Source organism: Bemisia tabaci, chromosome 3, assembly GCF_918797505.1.
Source record: "Bemisia tabaci chromosome 3, PGI_BMITA_v3".
NCBI classification, from domain to species: Eukaryota; Metazoa; Arthropoda; class Insecta; order Hemiptera; family Aleyrodidae; genus Bemisia; species Bemisia tabaci.
The window spans coordinates 34,018,613-34,039,183 of NC_092795.1; the positions used below are offsets into that span (position 1 = coordinate 34,018,613).

The 20,571-nt window shown below is 38.5% G+C and overlaps 1 protein-coding gene across 12 annotated transcripts in view; it reads left to right on the forward strand.

Moving 5' to 3' along the window:
- CaMKII (Calcium/calmodulin-dependent protein kinase II) overlaps nt 1–20,571 on the forward strand; it is a 252,745-nt gene that overhangs the window by 217,666 nt on the left and 14,508 nt on the right. For 4 of the 12 annotated variants that reach the window (XM_072298212.1, XM_072298214.1, XM_072298213.1 and 1 more), the window contains one exon: nt 10,477–10,614. The exons of 2 other annotated variants lie outside the window; for them this stretch is intronic. In XM_072298212.1, coding sequence (XP_072154313.1) covers nt 10,477–10,614 — 138 coding nt within the window. Of the gene's footprint in view, nt 1–10,476; nt 10,615–16,883; nt 17,157–19,398; nt 19,453–20,344; nt 20,411–20,571 lie in introns of all 12 variants that reach the window. 6 more of the 12 variants (XM_072298210.1, XM_072298211.1, XM_072298215.1 and 3 more) reach the window with 3 other exon arrangements.

Below are 20,571 nucleotides of genomic sequence, written 5' to 3' on the forward strand. Positions count from 1 at the left end.
ATCCACTAGGATGCTAGCCATTAATCAGTAATCCATATGTAAAAATAAAAAAAATCCTATTTTGAGGTTTATTTTAATGCCCCTTTTTATTGATAAATAAGCAACGACTGTTGAATAGTAGAAGGTATCCCGTCATCTGATTTTACTCTGAAATATATCAAAATGAATGTTTAAATTTTTTTCTTGCGACAAAAATTCTCAGTATCCATCTTATAAGTTCAACTATTGTTTGCACTGTCGCCCAATGCCATTACTGTATTGATTATTGAGACTGTAGAAGGACCTTCTCAATGAAGGAACTTTTAAGAGATCTAATTAAATTTAAGAACAGAATATTCTCAATCACTGATATTCAGCAATTAACATCCCATGTCAATCAGACCTTCATCTTTCGTTTAGTCTTTTTCATCAGGTATTTAAACTTAAATCAACTTTAAGTTTTCAATATGCTTAACTTTTTACTTTGAGTGACTGCCTTTAAGTAGAGAATCTCGCGAAAGCTCTTTAAAAAGGGCTCTGTTTTTTTTTTTAAAGAAAAAAGTATTTTCCCCCCAATTTCAACTGAATTTGCTCCTAAATCTCTCTTCAATTCATGCCTCCTCTTTTTATCACCATGATATGACTATTAGTCTCTTCATTTTTCTGTGGCGCTTCTTATCATCCTTTTAAGTCACTTGCCAGTAACCAGGGTGCGCTGACTAACATAACTTTCCTTACCTGCTTACTTCCAAGGATCAGATATCAGTTCCTTTCCTGCTTGGATCAAAACCTCAAATTCCTGTCAAACACTTTCAGTTAAGCCCCTTAGTATCATCAGCATAAAATTTAGGATTAAGTGCTGAAAAATTCATAGCAAAGCACCTGATGAGAATCTTGCAATTTATTGAGTATATTGATGCCAGTGTGAAAACCATTAATCTTTCTCAAGCTACAAGTCTTTTCATGTAATGACTAGGTACTCTACTTATCTAAGTGATGATTGAAAGTTCTTTGAATTGTAGGTACCACAACTTTAGTTAGGTACCTAATACAAGTAACTGCTTTTATTCTGGGGAGGAATAGTTGGATACAAAGGGAATTAGTTATTAATGAGATAGGTGCTCTTTACAAAGTCTCATGGCCGGATCCTGATACTGTGGGAAAATGCAATAGTGTAAATACCTTAAAAAAGTTCTGTTCATTTTAATGACTACATTATACTCATCTTTGGTTGTTTGCCTTATCAGCAAGGCTTCAAAGATGTCAGCGTATTTTCAAGATCAAGAGAGCTCATTTTAGTCAAGAATTTTTATCGGAATTTTGTTCCAAGCTCTCAATAAACCATTTAATATACATTTAAAACTGCAAAAGTAAATTTAATCTATGATAGTTGACATCAAGCACAGATTGGAGCACAGAAAATTTGAATTGTCTTATTTTAATGCAAATTATTTGAATATCAACGCTAATTTCTCAAGCACAAATTGATTTAAAAAATTCCCATCATGTTCAATGTGTTTTAAGTGAAATCATGATGAAAAAATGTGTCTCATAATGATTCTATGTGAGCCCTGTCTAATCTAGTATTCCATTACAAAATTATCAAATCCCAGTCATTTAAAGCAGCCAAAAATTGACCAACATCATTTTGCAAGTTGAATGTAGGTAAGATTCACCCATGACTCTCTCATAGAGGGCATGGTTAAAAACTCAAAAATAAATTATCCCGCCTCAATAATTAATTTTTAATGAAAATGTTTCACCTTCTCTTCCAATAAAATGAATAACAATTTTTCTTGAAGCAATAATTATTTCACGATGGCTATTTATGCATATTCAGCAGATTAACGTTAAATTAAACTCAAAAATCTTATAAACTACCTTTGCTCACAACTAAAACTTTAACAACTAAATACATTTTTCCTCAATCAGGAACTAAAAAAAGAGCGAACTTACTTATGTCAGTAAAGAGAACCTCAACAACACACTTTTTGGTATCCTGGAGCCTTTTCTATTCGTTGTCCAGTGCAATTTAGGTCCTGAACCTATAAAATTTCAGAGCCGTTTCGAATCTTCAAAAGATATTTCATTTCAACCAAAGATTGTCTCTCTTTTTTTCTTGTCTTTATTTTTTCATATCCATTTTTTCTATCACTTTTTAGACATTTTTAATGTCTTGTATCATCCACCTTTGTCCATTTTTTAGCGTTTTGAAAACATTTCAAGCATGCATTTGTTTTCCCTCTGTTTTTTCCATTTTCATGCATTATGCGATCTAGATCATTTCATTTTTTCCCTCGTTTTCTGCATTTGTATACCACATATATTCGCAAGAAACAAATGTTCATGCATTATGTCCGATATCATCCTCTCACGTTGCCCAACCCTGCGGCATTCACGTCTTAAATTCGTTGCTTTTTTAAAGCCAACGCTTCTTTGTTTTATTGCAGGCTCCCCTCCCTTGTAAATATATTTATCTGCAAGTCTGATCCTTGCACTATCCCTCTCTTTTTACTATCTTCAGACGTCTTTTTCTCATGTTGTCATGTTGAAGTTTCAACATCTTCAAAATATAATCTGTCAAAGATTCATGTAATGATTATTCAGTGTTATCCATCCATATCTGTTATTGTAAATTTTAAAATAGTAAGTTACAACATTCATCAAACATTTCTTGTCACAGCTCAATCTGAGCTCATTCGAATAAATGTTTACTGATCAAATCTGTACGGATCATGGATGTTATAGGTACCAACTTTTAATTGGACACTCAAGAAAACGTATTGGCTGCATTGGCAATCATACAGTTTACCATTTACTTTCATAATTAGATGTTACCAAACGATTAACTCAGAATCTTGCAAATATTATGGATTCACCTCACTAATATAGGTAGTCTTAATTGCAAATTATTGGCATTGAATTTCTATTTTTGAAACTCTGTAACATTTGTTACTCTGTTTTTAGAAGAAGAATTTGACGGCATCGACCCAAATCAACCTAATCGCATAAAATACTCCCTAATTTCTTCTCATTTTTTATTCTCTTAAAAAGAGATAAAGCAAAATTTTATGATATTTTACAAGCTTGTTCTCTTTAATCCGAGGGATATTCACAGAAAGTTTCAAGGAGCTATGCTGAAAAGAAATAGAACTTGAAAAGAAATGAGGCCATGTGTAATGTAGTTAGATTTATTCCAATTATCGTTTTTCAAAATGAAAGTTCGAATTTTTAATCATCCCGAGTTCGAGTGATTTCATCACTAATGGCATCATTACACACAGCAGTGCTCATCTGAAATTTAAGACGAGCCCTCCGCTTTCGGTCGCGCGCGCCACACTGCCTTGCCAAGGAAAAACATTGTGAAGAATTAAATTTTCCTCTAAAAATTATTTTCCTGTGACAAGAGAGAATTTTTCTCGGAAATTTTCCGACGCTCTACATTAAATTGTGGACAAAATTATGCGAAGAATTCAAAGAAACTTAAATTTTTATCTGTAGAAATTTGGCAACTTCCGGATGCTTGTAAAGGTTATTCTCCAGCACGGCAGCATAGGCACAGCATTGTCTCGCTTAGGAAGAGCGTCGTTTCAAGAATTGAATGTTGCCAAATTTCCACTGATAAAATGCCTATTTTTGAGAAAAGTTACGAATAATTTTCCTCGAAATTTTCTGGTACTTAAGATCAGAACGCTGAAAAAATTCCCTGAAAAATCGGAAGAAAAACGTCTGCAAGTTTTCTAGAAAATCTGAATTTTATTATGGGAAACTTCGCAACGTTGGAACTCCCATATGGCGTTTTTGCCTAGCGCGGGCGCGGCAGCCCAGCGCTCCTTAATCGCGCCGCGCCATTATCATGAGCTCCAACTTTCTTTGTGCTCCGCATCGTTTCCTCCGGGAAATGTGTTCATCTGTTTCCCCACCCCTTTCCCCGCCCGCGCCTCTATTTTTACACACAGAAAGAAGCCCCTGCAGAGGAGAAGGGGGAGGGGGGCATGATTTATAGGGGTAATTGGTGTTTTATTCTGGCTCCCGGAACACACTCAATGGAACCCCCAATCATCGTAGGCCATGCATTTCTCGAGAAACGGATCCAGGTCATTTCGGCCACATTTTGCAATAAGGAACAACTATTTCTGGCTCATTCATGAAAGCACCTATCTGTACAAGGAATTCAATGGAACTTTTCGGCGGTGAAATTGCAGAAACGCGTATCTCGGTTTACGGCATTGCCGACTTTCTGTCTTACTTTATTTTCCAAATTTAAAACTACTGAACGATATTTTCGAAAAACTTCGGTGATTTTTCTACTATGCGTGAAGATTACTGTGTGAAATATGCAAGCCATGGCGTTGGTTTGGTCACCTTTTAAAAACTAAAATAGGATCGGAGATTTTGAAACACGGCAATCGATAAAATATAAATTTTTGCAGTTGTTTTCTTATCCCCTCCTCTTTTTTTCCTCTACATCTTAAACCGAAGTACAGAACACGTCAGGTTAAATCTCATTTGATGCTGTATCTTTGGCGCGCAATCAGAGAGTGTTTCCGGTGATCAGCTGATGTTACCGGAAATACTGAATACTTCCGGTATACATCCATTTGACGCTATAACTATGTCGCGCGGTCAGATTGAAGCGTTTTCGACGATCAGCTGATGTAATCGGAAATGCTGAATACTTTCGTCGAAAATTAACTTGGCGCTGTATACTTTCGCGCGCAATCGGATAGTGTTTCCGGCCTTTAACTGATGTAACCGAAAATGTTGAACACTTTCTGTGAATTTCAATGACTAGCGCAACTGACCCATTAAACACGCTCTGAAAACCTGTTTTCGTGTTGGGCTGGGAACAATTCACCTTTTTTTAGCATGTGAGCAGCTTCCTTTCAGTTGAATCCGATCTATTTAGGAGCGTCACTCAACGCATCACCTCACCTCTCCCTCCGCTAGTGATCCTCTCTTCCAAGCTAAGGAATAACGACATCTGTGCATTCGGACCTCACTAAATTTCTCCCGATGAAACTAGTGTTTTCTTGTAAAGTTTTGAGCCTTTTTTGCTGAATTTATCAGAAAATATTGCTCGCAATTAAATCCAATGTACCTGAAAATTTCAAGGAAAATTATTCGTTACTTTGCATAAAAATTAATATCATAATCCGGAAAATTTAGCAACGTCCGAAAATTCGAAAGGTGTTTCTTCTCAACATAGCACTGTTCCCGAAGAAAATTGAGCTTTTTTCCCCCGCTTTGGCATTGCGGAGCCGTGGTATTTTTAGAGTTAGCTAGTATACTTTTCGGCTCTTATTGCCAACTTGGGCGTCAGTACCCCTGAAGAATGGCACAAGAGAGAATTTCATTTTGGAAATCTGGCAGCCTTGAAGGGGTGTCGCGGCGGTCCGTTCAAATTTCCAGCGCTAGTGCCCCGTGTGGTCTTCAACACGTGCGTTTTTGAAGTCCCGTGCTTTCGGAATTTTTTAATTTTCTCAGTATTGAAATTTCTCGCGCAGAAATAAGGTGAACTCTATAATTCTGAAATATACCGCAACCAAAATACGTGTTTTTGCCGTTTCGCAGGTGATTCGACGTTTAGAGAGATTCATCATTTTTCGGGCTATTAGTGTAAGATTCAGCTCTCATCTGTCAGAAGCGCAACTGACTCTCTTTAAATCGAAGAATGACGTCTAAACTGAATTGATCTAGACCCAGTTTGACAAATTTGCTTCGCAAACTGTTTGATCCGGCACTGACACCATGAGGCCAGTAATATGCTCAAGGAGTCAAGGAGTTTCTGATCAATTGCCACTGGGCGAAAAATACTGTTGATATCCGAGCTCAACCATCCGATATCCTTGCTTCAATTGGGAGTGTGGAATCTTTGTAATAATGGACCACTAGACAAGGTACGAATTTAAGCAATTTGATACATGTCTCTTAACCAGAATTTCACGTAAAACACGATTAGCGCAACGAATATTACTGAAACTAACTTCTAACGAAAATATCAACGTTTTTATTTCACATTGGTTACGAGGAATTTGAACTACCCGCTCACAAGAAACTCAAAGCGCTACGTGAGTCAAATCGCACACTACAACGGTTTCAGCAAGCTTCTCAATCGAGCAATGTTCATTTCTTACCATGTGATGTTCAAACTATAAGCAATTTGCTATAGCTGAGCCAAAGCGTCAAAATTGAGGTTGCCAGATTTTTAAATCGTAGATACTGTCATGATAACGTTTAGCGCACGATGTGAATCACGTAGAGTATTGAGTTTTCATGAGCGGGTGGTTTGAATTTACGCATCAAGAATCATTAAATATCTTCGTAAAGGAGTTGATTTCGGTCATTTTCGTTGTGCGCATCGTGTTTTACGTGAAATTTTTGTTAAGAAACATGTATCAGAATGCTGAAATTCGTGCCTTGCCAAGTGGTCCATTGTCTCTGTTCAAGGCACTGGGAAGACATGTCAATCAACGTCTCATCTATGTTCTTTTGCCCTTTATTCCTCTGTGCGATTTAAAAGTCGGTCTTTGGTTGGCCTGGCCTTGCGATGGCCTCGCACGACGCAGTGTGATCTGTTTTTTCGACACTTTCGTTGGAAAACAGTATTTTCATCGTGAAGATTGTGTCGTTCAATCCGTGGGAAACTTGCGTTATCGTGCGATGATTCGGTACGATGATGAAGAATAATCAGGCAAAGCTTTAATAGTGAATCGACTCCCGTGCGAGCTGGCTTTCAATATAGCTCTGGTGCCCATTTTCCTCTGTTTGCTGTTGTTGCTGATCCTTCTGGTCCTCCTTTGCCTGCTGCGCTCGGTCAAGAAGTTCGCGTCAAGTCCGGCAACGATGACGTCATGCGTTATTCTACCGTGTACCAGCAGACAGCCCGCTCGAACAGCCAGTAAGAGATCTCTCGCTTGTCAATACACACTGGGGAAAAAAAAACATATTGAATCTAGAATCCAGACTCTTGAAAACATTGACAAGAAAAAATACTCTTGATTCAATCGGATTTTTGCTTGAATCATGACGAAATCCGCTTATTTAAGCTAGATTCTGATTGAATCAAGAGTACTTTTTCTTGTCGATGTTTTTAAGAGTCTGGACTCTAGATCCAATGTGTTTTTTTCCCAGTGCAAAAAGCCAATACAAAGCCAAGATATTTGCCGGTAAAAGGATCCTAACCGTTATCTGATTGACCTCGGTCTTTTAAATTGAGCTGATTCTACGAAATCTGCCACTACGTTGCACTATGCAACAAGATCTGTCGCCCTACAAGAAGCAATCATCATCGTATTGTTCAAATCAATGAAAGAAATTGATCCATGACGTGTAGCAGCATGAATACTGAGAAGAGGAACATAAAATCTGGAGGATTCGTTGAAAATTTATATAGGAAACTACGATAACGGGCGTTGTCCATTTACTCAATGTGTAAGAGAAAGATATAGCTTTATGATGTCTCTCTCTTACCCTGGTAAAAATTGGCGATAGGAGCTACGTTTCAAAATACCATAGGAATTCTTATAGCCGACTGAAGAAGGCGATAGAAAATCATATAGCTGGCTGTAGGAAGTGGGAAAAATCTTACGGCCGGGCTACACGAAGCGATAAAAAAGTATACAGCCGGGCTATAGTTCCTATCGCCGGGCTTTACACTTTATCGCCTCGCTATTGCTTTTTCGCCATTGGCTATAAAAGGCTATGAGAAATTGTGTAGAAATTCGTGTGCTTTGTAAATCCTTAAGTTTGTACGGAATCACCTTAATATTTACAAAACGCACAATATATTTTCCTTTACTACATATTTTTTTTCATCAATTAAAATGAGAATAATCCATACAGAGTGTGCAAACATTTCAAAGTCATGAGTTGAAAAACGCTGACTCCACGAGATTAAATATTAGAGCCTAACACAAAGCGGAGCGGCGGCGCATTGGCGCCTACGAACCTAACAGGGATACTTCACGCATTGCGCAATGCGTGAAGTATCCCTGTTAGGTTTCTAGGCGCCAATGCGCGTTTCGCGCTGGCTGCCCGCCCGCCGCGCCGCGCCGCAGCGTACTGCGTACCACGGCGCTTGAAGCAACTATTTCACACCAGAGTATTGCACAGTATCATACGAAATTGAAGGCGCTCCAACATATTAGGAATGGCAGGCATCGGCATCCTTCAAAAGTACGGAGCTTTCCTCGCAAAATAAATCGAGGTACTACGGCCCAAAAAGAAAGCGGTAGTCCAAAAAGTTACTAAGTCCTTGCATCCGTAATTAGTAACGTTTAGCGTACACTTTATCGCCAGGCCGTTTCTTAATCGCCATCGGCTATAAAAGGCTATAAGAAATTGTGTTGCCGGCAATGGAAGCTATTGGAAATTTTACAGCCGGCTGTAGGTCTATGGTATTTTGGAACACAGATTCTACTGCCAATTTTTACCAGGGTACACCTTGAATCAATGAGCAACGTCCGTTATGGTAGTCTTCGATATTTTTCAATGATACCTCACAAATTCAATGTCATTTCTTTCAACAATAATGCTGTTACATACGGTCCCAAGTAGCATTTCTAAACGGAAAAATCGCTATATATTGCGATTTTATCGGCAATAAAATCGCCAGGACCATCAACATCTGAGCGATTATCCTCGATCTCATCGCGATAAAATCGCGCTTTTATCGTCCGACAATTTATCGCGATATTTTCGAAATAAAAATCGCGGTAAATGGCGATCTAATCTCGATTTTATAGACAAAAATTGATCACGATTTTATCGAACCAAACATTGCGATGTGTAGCGAGTTAATCGCCATACATCGCAATTTTGAATGCGATAATATCTCGATTTATTGCCACCGATATAATCGCGTCAACCAACCGATAAAATCGCTATTTATCGCGATCACTGCTACTTGGGCGTATGGGTCAGTTTCTTCCATCAACTTGCACATTACGATAATTATTGCGACAATATCACGGATCTCAAAAAAAATGACGTCGATTAGTTTTCCAATTAAAAAATGATGCGTGATAGGAGGTAAACATCGCCGCAAACCGAGATTCGTGACCAATGGGTCTGTTGCAACTTCAACTAAAGCAAAATAAGAGGAATGTTTTATAGATAATGGCTCAAAAATCACGATGTGCGCATTGTGAAAGTCTAAAATACACTCCTAACCTCACAATCTACGTAAAAAATGTGCGCCCTTTTAGGGTTGGCTTAAAAAACATATATTTCATACGCAGATTGTGAAGTTAAGAGTGCACCTCAGACTTCATCGATGCGCTCGTCGTGATTTTTGAGCCGTTACCTATAAAAATAAACAACTTTTCTTTTTGCTCAAGCTGAAGTTTGCAACAGGCCCATTCAATTGTTGATGTAACCGTAATTCTCGGAGAATCGATCAGTGTAGATTCGATTGTCTCTGAGAAGAATGGGGGAAACGTTTGAACTAAGTACATTTTGAAGTAGATAAGTAACCACTGTTTCCGGCTTATTTCAGAAACAGCGTATACCTCATTATTTTCTCAATGCAGACAGGTGCTTCAATGAGTGAAACAGAACTTGTTGTCTCGTTTCGTGAAACATAGCCCACTCACACTACCTAAAGACCTCAGACTTGATAAAGCGAGTTTCAACCTCAAAGGACTTCATTTTACACATTGCCGCAGACCTGAAGTTTAGCACACATGTAATTTTCGAATGAGAAAAAGTAGGAGACACCTCTCTTGAATTCTTCATTTTTTCCCCCAGGGGGTTTCTCCTCCATTTTCTCCTTCTCTCTTATTTTTTCTTTCTTATTTTCTCTCTTTTGTCTACTATTATTACTGCTATTACTATTTTTACCACTATCTTCTCTTCACTTCACTTTTTTCTTTCTTTTATCAGCCATAGTTGCTGAAGGAGCGCCTTGAGATAAACGCATATCACTTTGACCACTACTACCACTGCTTATACAAATACTACTCTTACTATTACTACTACTACTACTACTGCTGCCACTGCTTCCACTGCTACTACCACTACTACTACTACTACTACTACTACTACTACTACTACTACTACTACTACTACTACTACGACTACCACTACTACCACTACTACTACGACGACTACGACTCCTGCTGCTACCATTTCTACTATTACTGTAATCCACGCCGAATAAGTTTATGCACTTTTATATTGCGACTGAAAATCCGCCATTATTGATTCTTCCATTTACTTTCCATACAAAAGTGACGCCAGACGATCTCCTGTCGTAGTCTGTGCGCAAACTTATTCGGCGTGGACTCTACTTATTACTGTTGCTCTTTTTTCTGTTTTTGTTGTCTCTCTTTCTTTCCCCCTTTTTCGTTCTTTTTTCTTTTCTCTCTTCGTCTTTCTTTCTCTATTCCTCCACTTTTTTTCCAATCCCCCTTTGTATTGTTTCTTTTTTTTTCATATCATTTTTGAGTGGTGCTCACAGATGGGTGTATGTAAATATTGTGCTAAATTTTGTAGGTTTGACGGGTAGCACGCCTCCCCCGTCTCCCGCGTTGACGACGAAAGCTCCGGTAGCAGTTTTCGGGTCGCCTTCCTCCTCGAAAACGGGGCTCAACTTGGGTGCCGCCCTCTTGCAAGGTGTCCAAGGTTATCAAGGTACAAACTTCTCTTCCGTGTGCAGTTCCGTTTTCGTTTTGGTTTTCAACCGGTTTCGCTCCCTCATCCCCCCTCTACTAACAAACCCTCAAGTCCACCATCTAAAGTGTTTTCATGCTCGTTTCCAAATTAATCAAATTTTGTCCTCGCTTCACCTAAGAAAATCGAAATTTCGAGAAGAAAGTTCGCTTAATATTCGGGTCACGTATATTTTTACATTTCGACGGCGTACGTCCGCAATCACATGTCTCGTTTGCGGTGTCAGAAAATTCCGTCTCCTTGTCATTTTTTAAAGGAGAACAAACTGACACCATTCCTTGAAGTTTATGCAGAATTTTCTTCGCAGAGAGAAGAAAAATCACGGCAGTTTTACAGAATTGCCGTTGAGTAGTTTTTTGTTTAAAAAATAAAGTATGACAGGAAGTCTGCGACGTCGCAAACCGAGTTATGTGATTGCCGACTTAAACCGTTGATATGCGTTTCACGGCGGCCAGCGACCGCCCTGTGTTTAGCGCAATGCGCGAAGTATTCCTGCAGTCTTGTAGGCGCTAACATGCTTCCGCACCGACCAGCGATCGCACTGTGTTTGGCGCAGTGCGTGAAGTATTCCCGCACTCTTGCAGGCGCTAATATACGTTTTGCACTAGCGGTGACACTATGTTCGTCGCAACCCGAAATATATGATTTCCGACTTACACCGTCGATTTGCTGTCACTTCCCGCATCGCGTCTGCTGGCGTAGTGAGCTCACAGACCATAAGAAATCTTCCGTGTATGTTGCGCCTTCAATTTTCGAAGACAGCAATGTGACCAACACGCGTGCTCGAATAGTTATCTCGCGCACGCTGTGCTCTCTTCAGTTACTCGCATACTTCGAGCTCGAGCACAACCAGCTGTCATCCGCGTATGTCACTCCTTCAAATGCGGTAGACGGCGATACAATCATGCACGCGCACCGGAGCAGTGTTGTCTCGCAGACACCGCGCACTTTTGCATTACTTCCTCGTCTACCTCGAGCACAATCCCGATGAGTTGTCGTTCGTGTAAGTAGCGCCTTCAATTACAGCGAACAGCAATTTTAAAAGCACTCGTGCTCGTTTAGTTATCTCACGAACGCCGTGCATTTTCTCTACTATTCTAGCATGTTGTGGCTGTGATGCAGTATTATTACTGTGGTTTTCCGTTCATTACGCTCGCATCATGATGTGGCGTTTGTGCTCGATGCAGTGATTGCTGTGCTGTGTCCATCAGTGGCGTGGCGTGAACAATCGATTATCGATACTTCCCCATTTGAAGTTATTGTAAAGAATCGATTATTAAGGTGTTCGTTGCGAACACCCTGTTTATCGATCTATTTCTATAGGTTTAAATGGCATATCAATCGATACATCGCAAAGCACGCCACGCCACTGGTGTCCATGGGCTTATGTCTTTACTCAAAACGATAGCCGAGCCGTAATGCACCTTTCAGCACCAGTTGTGCAAACGCTGGGTGCAATTAACACGGTTTTGAATGAGGCATCTCTTACTTCGTTCATCATGTTCTACGTTCGCTGCGCCATAATTCTAATCGTGGCTTGAATTTAGTTCCTTTTGTGATTCTCAGCTTTGAAGTCGCGCCAGATAAGCGGAGATTACAGGTTCGTTTCAGGTGTTGCACCTACAAGCTCAATTCTTATTTAATTCGATATGCTTACTACAATGAGACCAATGATTGTATAAAATCTTTTGCTTTCGGATGAAGCTTCCTTGAAGATTTTTGTTGGAGATATCGCAGAGATTAAAAGTGAAATGACGATTTAAAAACGACACCTGGCTTGCCGCAAAAGTTCCTCCTTAAATCGATGTTTGTTTACTTCTGATGATTTATCTCAAAATGTACCGTTTTCAGGTCAAAATATGGTTGGATAGGACTTGGAAAAGTTCAAATATATCCAAGTGCAGTAGTATACCTAAAAATTAACCAAATATCATCGATTCTAATCGATAAATTGATGCTTGTCGATTCCACTTACTTCTTTCTCTAAGTCCAAGAGAGGTATGACTCGCGCTTGTCCTGCTCTTGCCCTAACTGGCGTCTGTCCACTGCTTGTATTTTATTTTCTGAGAGGAACCACTAAATTTTCGCACTCAACATTGATCGAATGGAGTATCAATTGGTAAGGAAGAGTAACAAAAATGCTCGCCGTGTACCATCTGTCGGTTATAGCTCCTGTGATAATTTCTTTCGGGACAATTTCAATAGGGAAATATTTTTTGATTCTGAGGTCTTGGGGGGGAGGGGAGGGGTATTAATTCCTAATCATAGCCTATCCGTCCATGTGGTTATTTGCACCTTGTAGGGGTAAGTATTATCAATCTTAATTTACGAACCTCTTGACGTTATTAACTTGCATGTCAGTAGTTAGTTTTTCGATGGGCTTATTTACCTAAAACTTTCGTTTCAATATAATCTTATCTAGTGTCTCAATGGTAATTTAGCAATTTACTCTTCATGACGAAAACAGAAGAATATAATGAGTCTGTTCGCAAAGTGCAGATTACAGCTCTTCTTGAAATATTTCAAAATTCCATGTGAAAAAGGTAAGCATAATTTGGAGTCAGAACCCAACTCCCAATCAAGATTTTAGCACGAATGTACAGGATTTGCAGGACAAAAGAAAATAGTTTCAACGGTAAAAATAACCAATTTTTCTGCATATCTCATTTAATCATGTTCCTGCAAAATTTTTGAAAGATTCTGTGTATTCCAGCTCATTCCTTTAACATTCTCCATCCATTCCTCGAATCTGAATTTGTAAACCAAGTAGGTGTTTCCGGTAGACGCTGAGGAAATTCATTAGATTCATTAGAATTATTACCTTGACTTTCTCAAATTATTCGTGATAAGAACTATTTAAGTTAGCCCATTGAAAATTAAAAAGCCCTGACTTCTTCCTGTGGTCTATCTTATGTTGCGTGTAGCTTTTCTCTTTTTCTGTACAGACTGTGATTTGACCTGGGTTTGACGATTTTGCTGGCAACGATTATTAATTCCCTCTCTTCTTATCTACCTATCTTGTAAATATTTCTCTTTTTTCTCTACTTAAAAAAAGAGGCTCTTAAGCGGTGGACAAACGGATTTTTTTAGATCAGCCGTAGTGCATATTTTTCATAGATTCAAATTCCTTTGGCATTTTTTCAGCTAATTATCCTATGAGTAAATAAAATTCGCCTATCTTTTGCATATCTTTTTCTCTTGGATAACTCCCCACTGAATCCTTAAAACTTTGAAAAGTTATCGGAAATTATTACTTTACATTTTTGGATTATTTCTTCCTTTATTCAATCCAAACTTGCAATAATTGAAAACGAAGGCAAATGATCAAGGCGAGGAAATTTTTCCATTATCTCTGACAAGATTCATTCCTCCAGACTTGTTCCTCCTTTCAGCAAAGTATACTTAAAAATGAAATGTCTAGTTATGACTCAATATCGCAACGTTCAGACTGCTTAAGGGTCACTAAATTTTTCTGAGCTTCTCAAATCATTAAATTTCTTTTGCAATAAAGAGAATTATGTTTTGTAGCTAAATTAATCATTAAAGCTACCCTATTGCAACTAAAATCTTCAGCAATCTCCAATTTTTCAACATTGTCTTCAATATCCATGGAGTTTATTTATAATTCATATTGCTTATTTGAACCTGTTCACGCACAAGCCTCTAAAGACCCAACTCATTCCATTTGAAATCGAAGAAAAACAAGAAAATTTAGTTCATGAAATTTCAGCTTAATTTTCATTAGTATAGACCCCGTGGGAAAGAAATTTCAAAATTCGAGAAGACAAAATGTTTTAGTGCCAAGTGTTTGATGAATGCCGTGAAATCAAAAGAGCGGGTATTTTAGTTAAGTTCAAATAAGTAGATTTCGATTCTTTTGACAAACAAGCTTTTTTCCAAATAATTTTAAATATAGCACAGAGTGATTCTTTTTCTTCTGTCGAAGAATTTGTCATTCAAATCTAATAGAAAGTTAGGATGCGTTCCATCCGATTTTTTTATCTTCATGCACCGCCTCTGAAGTATCCATTCTTGAAATATCTACTCAATCTCGATGCATACTCTGATTGTGCCTCGTGCTACCCTTTCACAATTCCTTATCATTTAACAGAGGGCCTTCTCTGAATTTACTCTGAAGTTTGGACTATTTCATTTTAGTGGGCGAAAATCCGCACAGGTTGCTAAAACCACCGGCTGAAAACAGTTTTGAACAATTTCTTGACACTTTTCTTGCCGTTGTGTCCAAACTAACAAACAAACCAAACGAGGAAGAGCCAAAGTTGGACATTTCTGCTGAACCCCCTTCTTCCGAAACAAGCGAGTCTAATGGGAAGACAAAGCTGGAAGTGCCTGATGGACCTTGTGTTTCGGAACCAACAATCAACCATGCTACCGAACCAAGCTCGGTCACAGCTAGCGAGTCTCATGTTCCCATACCTGTGAGCAATAAAAATGACGAGAGTGCCACCATAAGCACTGTTCATGAATCTCAAGTTTTCCAGCCGAGAAGGAAATCTGGTGGAAATCTGCAGTTAGGCATTTCCAATTCACTTGTAAGCAAAGTAGATGGCACGGAGATAAAAGAGATAGTTCTCAAGGACTCTGTCATGCTGAGACAAACAATCAAAACTGATGGTGATGGTGACTTAGAAGTTTCTGGTCAACTGAACAAGCCTAAACCAACCAAGAAAACTGCTGTCAAACAACCAAAGTTGAAAGTATCCCGAAAACCTAAGCCTGCAGTGTCTCGCAGTCTCAAAGGTAGATTCGGATCAGTTATGCGTGGTGTGTGCATCTCCCCCCAAGAATTCATATTGGAGTCGGCTGGTTCTTTAATTTAAATCGAGACGTTTTAATTTAAAAGCATTCAGACTGACTAGGAAGTTTCGTTTGTACTTTTTCCTCTCGTCACACTTAAACTTTTCTTTGCTCCTTTTTTAAATTTTCAACGATATACATTATTCTTTCTATGAGGTATGCATGAATTTTACCTTTTATTTCGTATGGACTAACATTTTTTTGGCCAACCTCTAACACCAATAACCTATCATAATCGTGTAACATGACATCGGTATACCATGGAATGTGTGCAATAGCAATCCAGTGAACGATTATTTACTACTAGCACATCATTTTTTCTAGATATGTCATCGCATGCATCGTTTTGCGTATTTTCTGGTCACTCAATAAGATCTAATTTTCCGATACCAACACCATTGCTACAACATTGCCGAATGAGCAGCAACATTGCTGAGTTACAATGTTATTTTACTTTTAGATCTGCTCGCAATATTGCCAAGGACTATTCTAAAAATGTACCTACCTTGTGTGTTTTGGGCAAACTACTCTAAAAACACTGTTATATCGCGTTTTGTTGACTCGATATTTGCATTTGAAAAGCGGCTGCCAATTCCTAATGGGAAAATACATTGTAAGTAATGAAAAGACCAGGTCTGTCGCGCGATGTTACGTCACAAGTATGGCGGATCCGTTACCGTGTAAAAGTGGCCGTTTCGAATGGGTCGGTTCCAAAAACAGCTTTTTTTGAGTTTGAGAGGTCATTTCAAGTTTGTTTAGTAGCGCCATCGTTCTTTTCGTGAAATTTGCCATAGGAATCAGGCATCAATTTGCAAATCCCCGCACCTTGCAACAGGCCCATCCTTCTTGATTTCTTTCTTTCACTTTACCTTAAATTTTATGCATGCTAAGAAAGAACACTAACAGTGATTTATTTTTTGATTAATTTTTTGACAAATCTCAATGAGAGGCGAAAGAAAGGAGAGGATTCAGTTCTGTATTTTTGCTGTACAGCCATTCAATTTAATAGAAAGGAGCTTTACAAAAGCCGAACAAAATTCATATATTTTCATTTTCTGATTTTTGCTTTTAGTTTTCGATAGGTACTCATGTCCAAAAATGGATGTGACATTATTTAGGCTCCGAATTTTACTGCTCGATTGCACAGAGTAAAAATTCCTTTATAATTTTAATCTGATTTATAACTCTTCTTACGTTGATTGTCAAGTCCAAATCAGTCAAAAATCATCTGAGAGACCCTCAAGAGCATTTATTTTCCCAGTCCGGATATACTTGGAGAATCCAGAAAATTCCACTGCAGGTGGGAGACTTAAAAGAAGGGATCATTGTTTTTGATTTTAAATGCATGTGCTGTGTGTCGTGATAAGTGTTGATTTTTATCCAATCTGCATGTTTACTACTTTGCATGGTAGATGGTTTTTCAAGTCGCCTTGACTGGTACTCAGCAACGGTGGTTCACCCTAACTACAGCACGTCGATCAACTCTCCGCATGCCTCTACCACTAGCCACTCACCGCAAGCAACTAGTACTACAAGCTACTCGCCTCAACCTACTAGTGCCACTAGTTACTCACCACAACCCTCCAGCGCTACTTGCTGCTCGCCGCAACCCGGTAATTGTGCCACTAAACAGCATGAGCCGCCAAAGCCTCATTTTAGCCACCGTGCTGTCTCCAATAAGTCAGGTAAAATTTGTCCCTTTCAAGTTTAGCCACATGTGTAACGAGCTCTAATAGTCCTTCAATTGATTCCTAAAATCTAGGTTGCAGAGGGGAACTGCCCAAGTAGCTTTTTTCAACGGAAAAATCGCGATTTGTTGCGATTTTGTCGGCGATAAAATCGCTAAGATCATCAACATCTGAGCGATTATCCTCGATCTTGTTGCAATAAAATCGCGATTTTATCGCCCGGCAATTTATCGCGATATTGTCGCAACAAAAATCGCGATATATCGTCACCTTCCAGGCAAAGTATCACAAGCGACATGCGACGTTTAAAAATTTCCGCCGCCATTTTATTTCTTTACTGAGAAATTGTTGGTTGAATCTGTTCGGAAATTTCACTAAATTTTATCGGCAGCGCAAAGAAAATTCAGTGAAATTTTCGGACAGCTTCGTTGAACAATTTCTCTGTAAAAAAATAAAATGGCGGCGGAAATTTTTAAACGTCGCATGGCGCTTGTGATACTTTGCCTGGAAGGTGACGATATGGCGATTTAAACTCGATTTTATCGACGAAAATTGATCGCGATTTTATTGAACAAAAAATTGCGATGCATAGCGATTTAATCGACATAAATCGCAATTTTTTATTCGATAATATTGCGATAAATTGCCACTGATATAATCGCGATAATCAACCGATAAAATCGCTATTTATCGTGACCACTGCTACTTGGGTGTAGAACAAACTCTGACTCCTGTTGCAGAGATACATCGATCCTTTTTGAGGAAAGTGACTCAACCCATAAGTTGCATACCTCCATAATAGGTGTTTCAATGTATCAGGGGTGTGAAGTACCTACTCATGTACTGAAAGTTTCAATCAAAATGGGTTTTGTCTAGGTTTTGTTGAGAATGAAACTTTTTTTGCCCCACATCATTTTCCCCTTTAAGCCATTTTAAAGGAAGAGATAACTTCCCTTAAGTACCGTATATTATTCATAGTCGTTCCTCAACCCGTAAGGCCTCCGTGAGTCTTAAAAGTTACATCGGATAAGGGGGCCTTAACGTTCAAGGAACGACTATGAATATTATCCCAAGGCTTAGTGAAAAAACTGAATTTTCAAATTGCAATAACAGTTATTCGCCCAATGACGTGAAAGTAAGTTTTCAGAGGTAATTTTATGCCAATCCATCCATTTCTGGTCACATAAAAGTAAAACGAAGGGGAGGTTTGCGGAAGTCCAGATAAAGTTCCAGAAAAAATCACACAATGAGGAAAACGATGATAAAAATACGCTGACTCCGCGAGTTTAAAAATTAGAGCCTATTACTGAGCGGAGCGGCGTGCTGCCGCTGGCGCGAAAGGCGCCCGCTCTGGCGCCAACAAACCTACAGGGATACTTCACGCATTGCGCAACGCTTGAAGTATCCCTCTAGGTTTGTAGGCGCCAATGCGCGTTTTGTGCTGGCCAGCCGCCCGCCGCGGCGCGGCGTTTACAGAGATGCCAGACAATAATGCCACGTTTTAAACTTGTAAATGTTTTTATAAGGAAGTAATATTTTCATTTAAAATAAAAAAATAAATAAATAGAAAAAAGAGTATATATAAAGTATATTTTATATCGAAAATTTTTATGGATGGAAATAAAACCAAATAAAAAAAGAACACTAAAAAGTGCCCCGAACTGCATGTAACAAGGTAGAGAAATGGTGCTGGGTCCACACCATTTCGCGGGGAAAACAAAGCCAAGAAACTCCAAAAATTAAAATTAGACTCAAAATTATTTTTTGAGCTCTAATTCCAAATTCTAACTTTTATCTCAAGATAAAATTATTAAGAATTAAACGTAAGGGGGAAAGAGTAAGTACCTACATAAATGTGTGAAATTCTGTTACTTATTCTCTACTTTAAAACGCATGCAAAAAGAGTTTTCTAATTTGTAAATATTATGTACCTTTCGCAAGGTTTTTTATTAGAAATAGTCCCTATTTTACAACTTGGAGTTCAAAGCTTTAGAAAGACTCGGCTTTTTTCGAAGTGCTGAGTTTGAATTCAAGCCAAGTTTTTGTTCGTTTAGGATTAACTTCATCTTGAAATGGCTCAAATCTAATTTTATGATGTTGACTCTTTTTTCTTATCTTTATCTTGCTTTTCTTTGAATGATAACCTCATTGATAATAATATAAGTGTCAGTATTTTCCATAGGAATATAAGTTTTGCATGTAAATGTTTTGCTCATGCGTTTGTTGTTTGTGCATGTAGAAGAAACGGAAATCAGTTATCAAAGGCTGAGAGCAGATTCATCAGATATGGATGGTAAGAATCCTTCTAATTTTTCAGATTTTTTTTCCAACTCCTGACAGCTAGAGCATAGGTACATCAAGCAGAGCTTTGAAAGTGCATTTGTAAAGAAAGTAGGATAGGAATCCATTCGAGTTGTTTCTTTATCCACTTCAGTCTTCGACCCAACTACACCCCTTTATTTTTAGTTTACCTGTAAAATATTGACACAGGTATCTCAGGTGTTCTTTTTTCTGACACTCCATTTTTTGAAGGAGGCTCTTTTTCCTTCACCAAAATCGGAAAATGCATTTCGAGGTTTGGAGATTGTACCTACTATAGGGTGCAGCAGCGTACTTTGGGATATTTTAGAACATACAATATTTTAAACTTTTTTTTCTCTCTTTTTTATTCAATCGGCGCGCTTATCGATAAATGCGGAGGACAATTCCTAAGATTTTTCATTTTTCCAGGAAAATTTTGCCTAATAGAATCATCACCCATTAAATCCTCTCTTGGCATTAATCCTTCTTCTTTCAATTCATTCATCATTCACCTCGTCACTCTTTACTCACCATATCATCCCTCCTGTGGACTTCTGGCACCTTTGCCATCTCAGTTTGAATCATTTCACTCTTAATTAACGGACATTGAAATGCTTCACAATATAAAATAATGGTTGGATGATAAAAGTTCTTAAATCGGTCCTTCGAACTACCATTTCAGGATTAGGGCCAAAATTTCAGTGTGCTCTCTCTCTCTCTCAACACTACCTAAATCTTGTTTTATCAAATCGTCACTCATTTATCAATCAAGTTTATTTTACCCTTCCACTTTATGAAGTGGTTTCTTTACTGAAAGGCAGTCGCTCACCAATTTGTGATGTCTAATCGATTATCTGACACTTTGTTGGGTTTTTGTATTATAGAGCTGAGAGTACTATGTTCCAACAAGACCCTCTCCCAGTTATCGTCAAATAATTCTTATGGTTCTGGTAAGTTCTCCCTGCCTCCGCTAATTTAATCACATCTCTTTTCAGCAGGCATTTGGTGCGCCAAGACCAGGTGTAAAAGTGAATTCAGTACACCCTCAGTTGGGTAGTGAAAAAATTTCCGAAGGATTTAAAAAAGAATGGAATAAAATAATCGTTTCTGC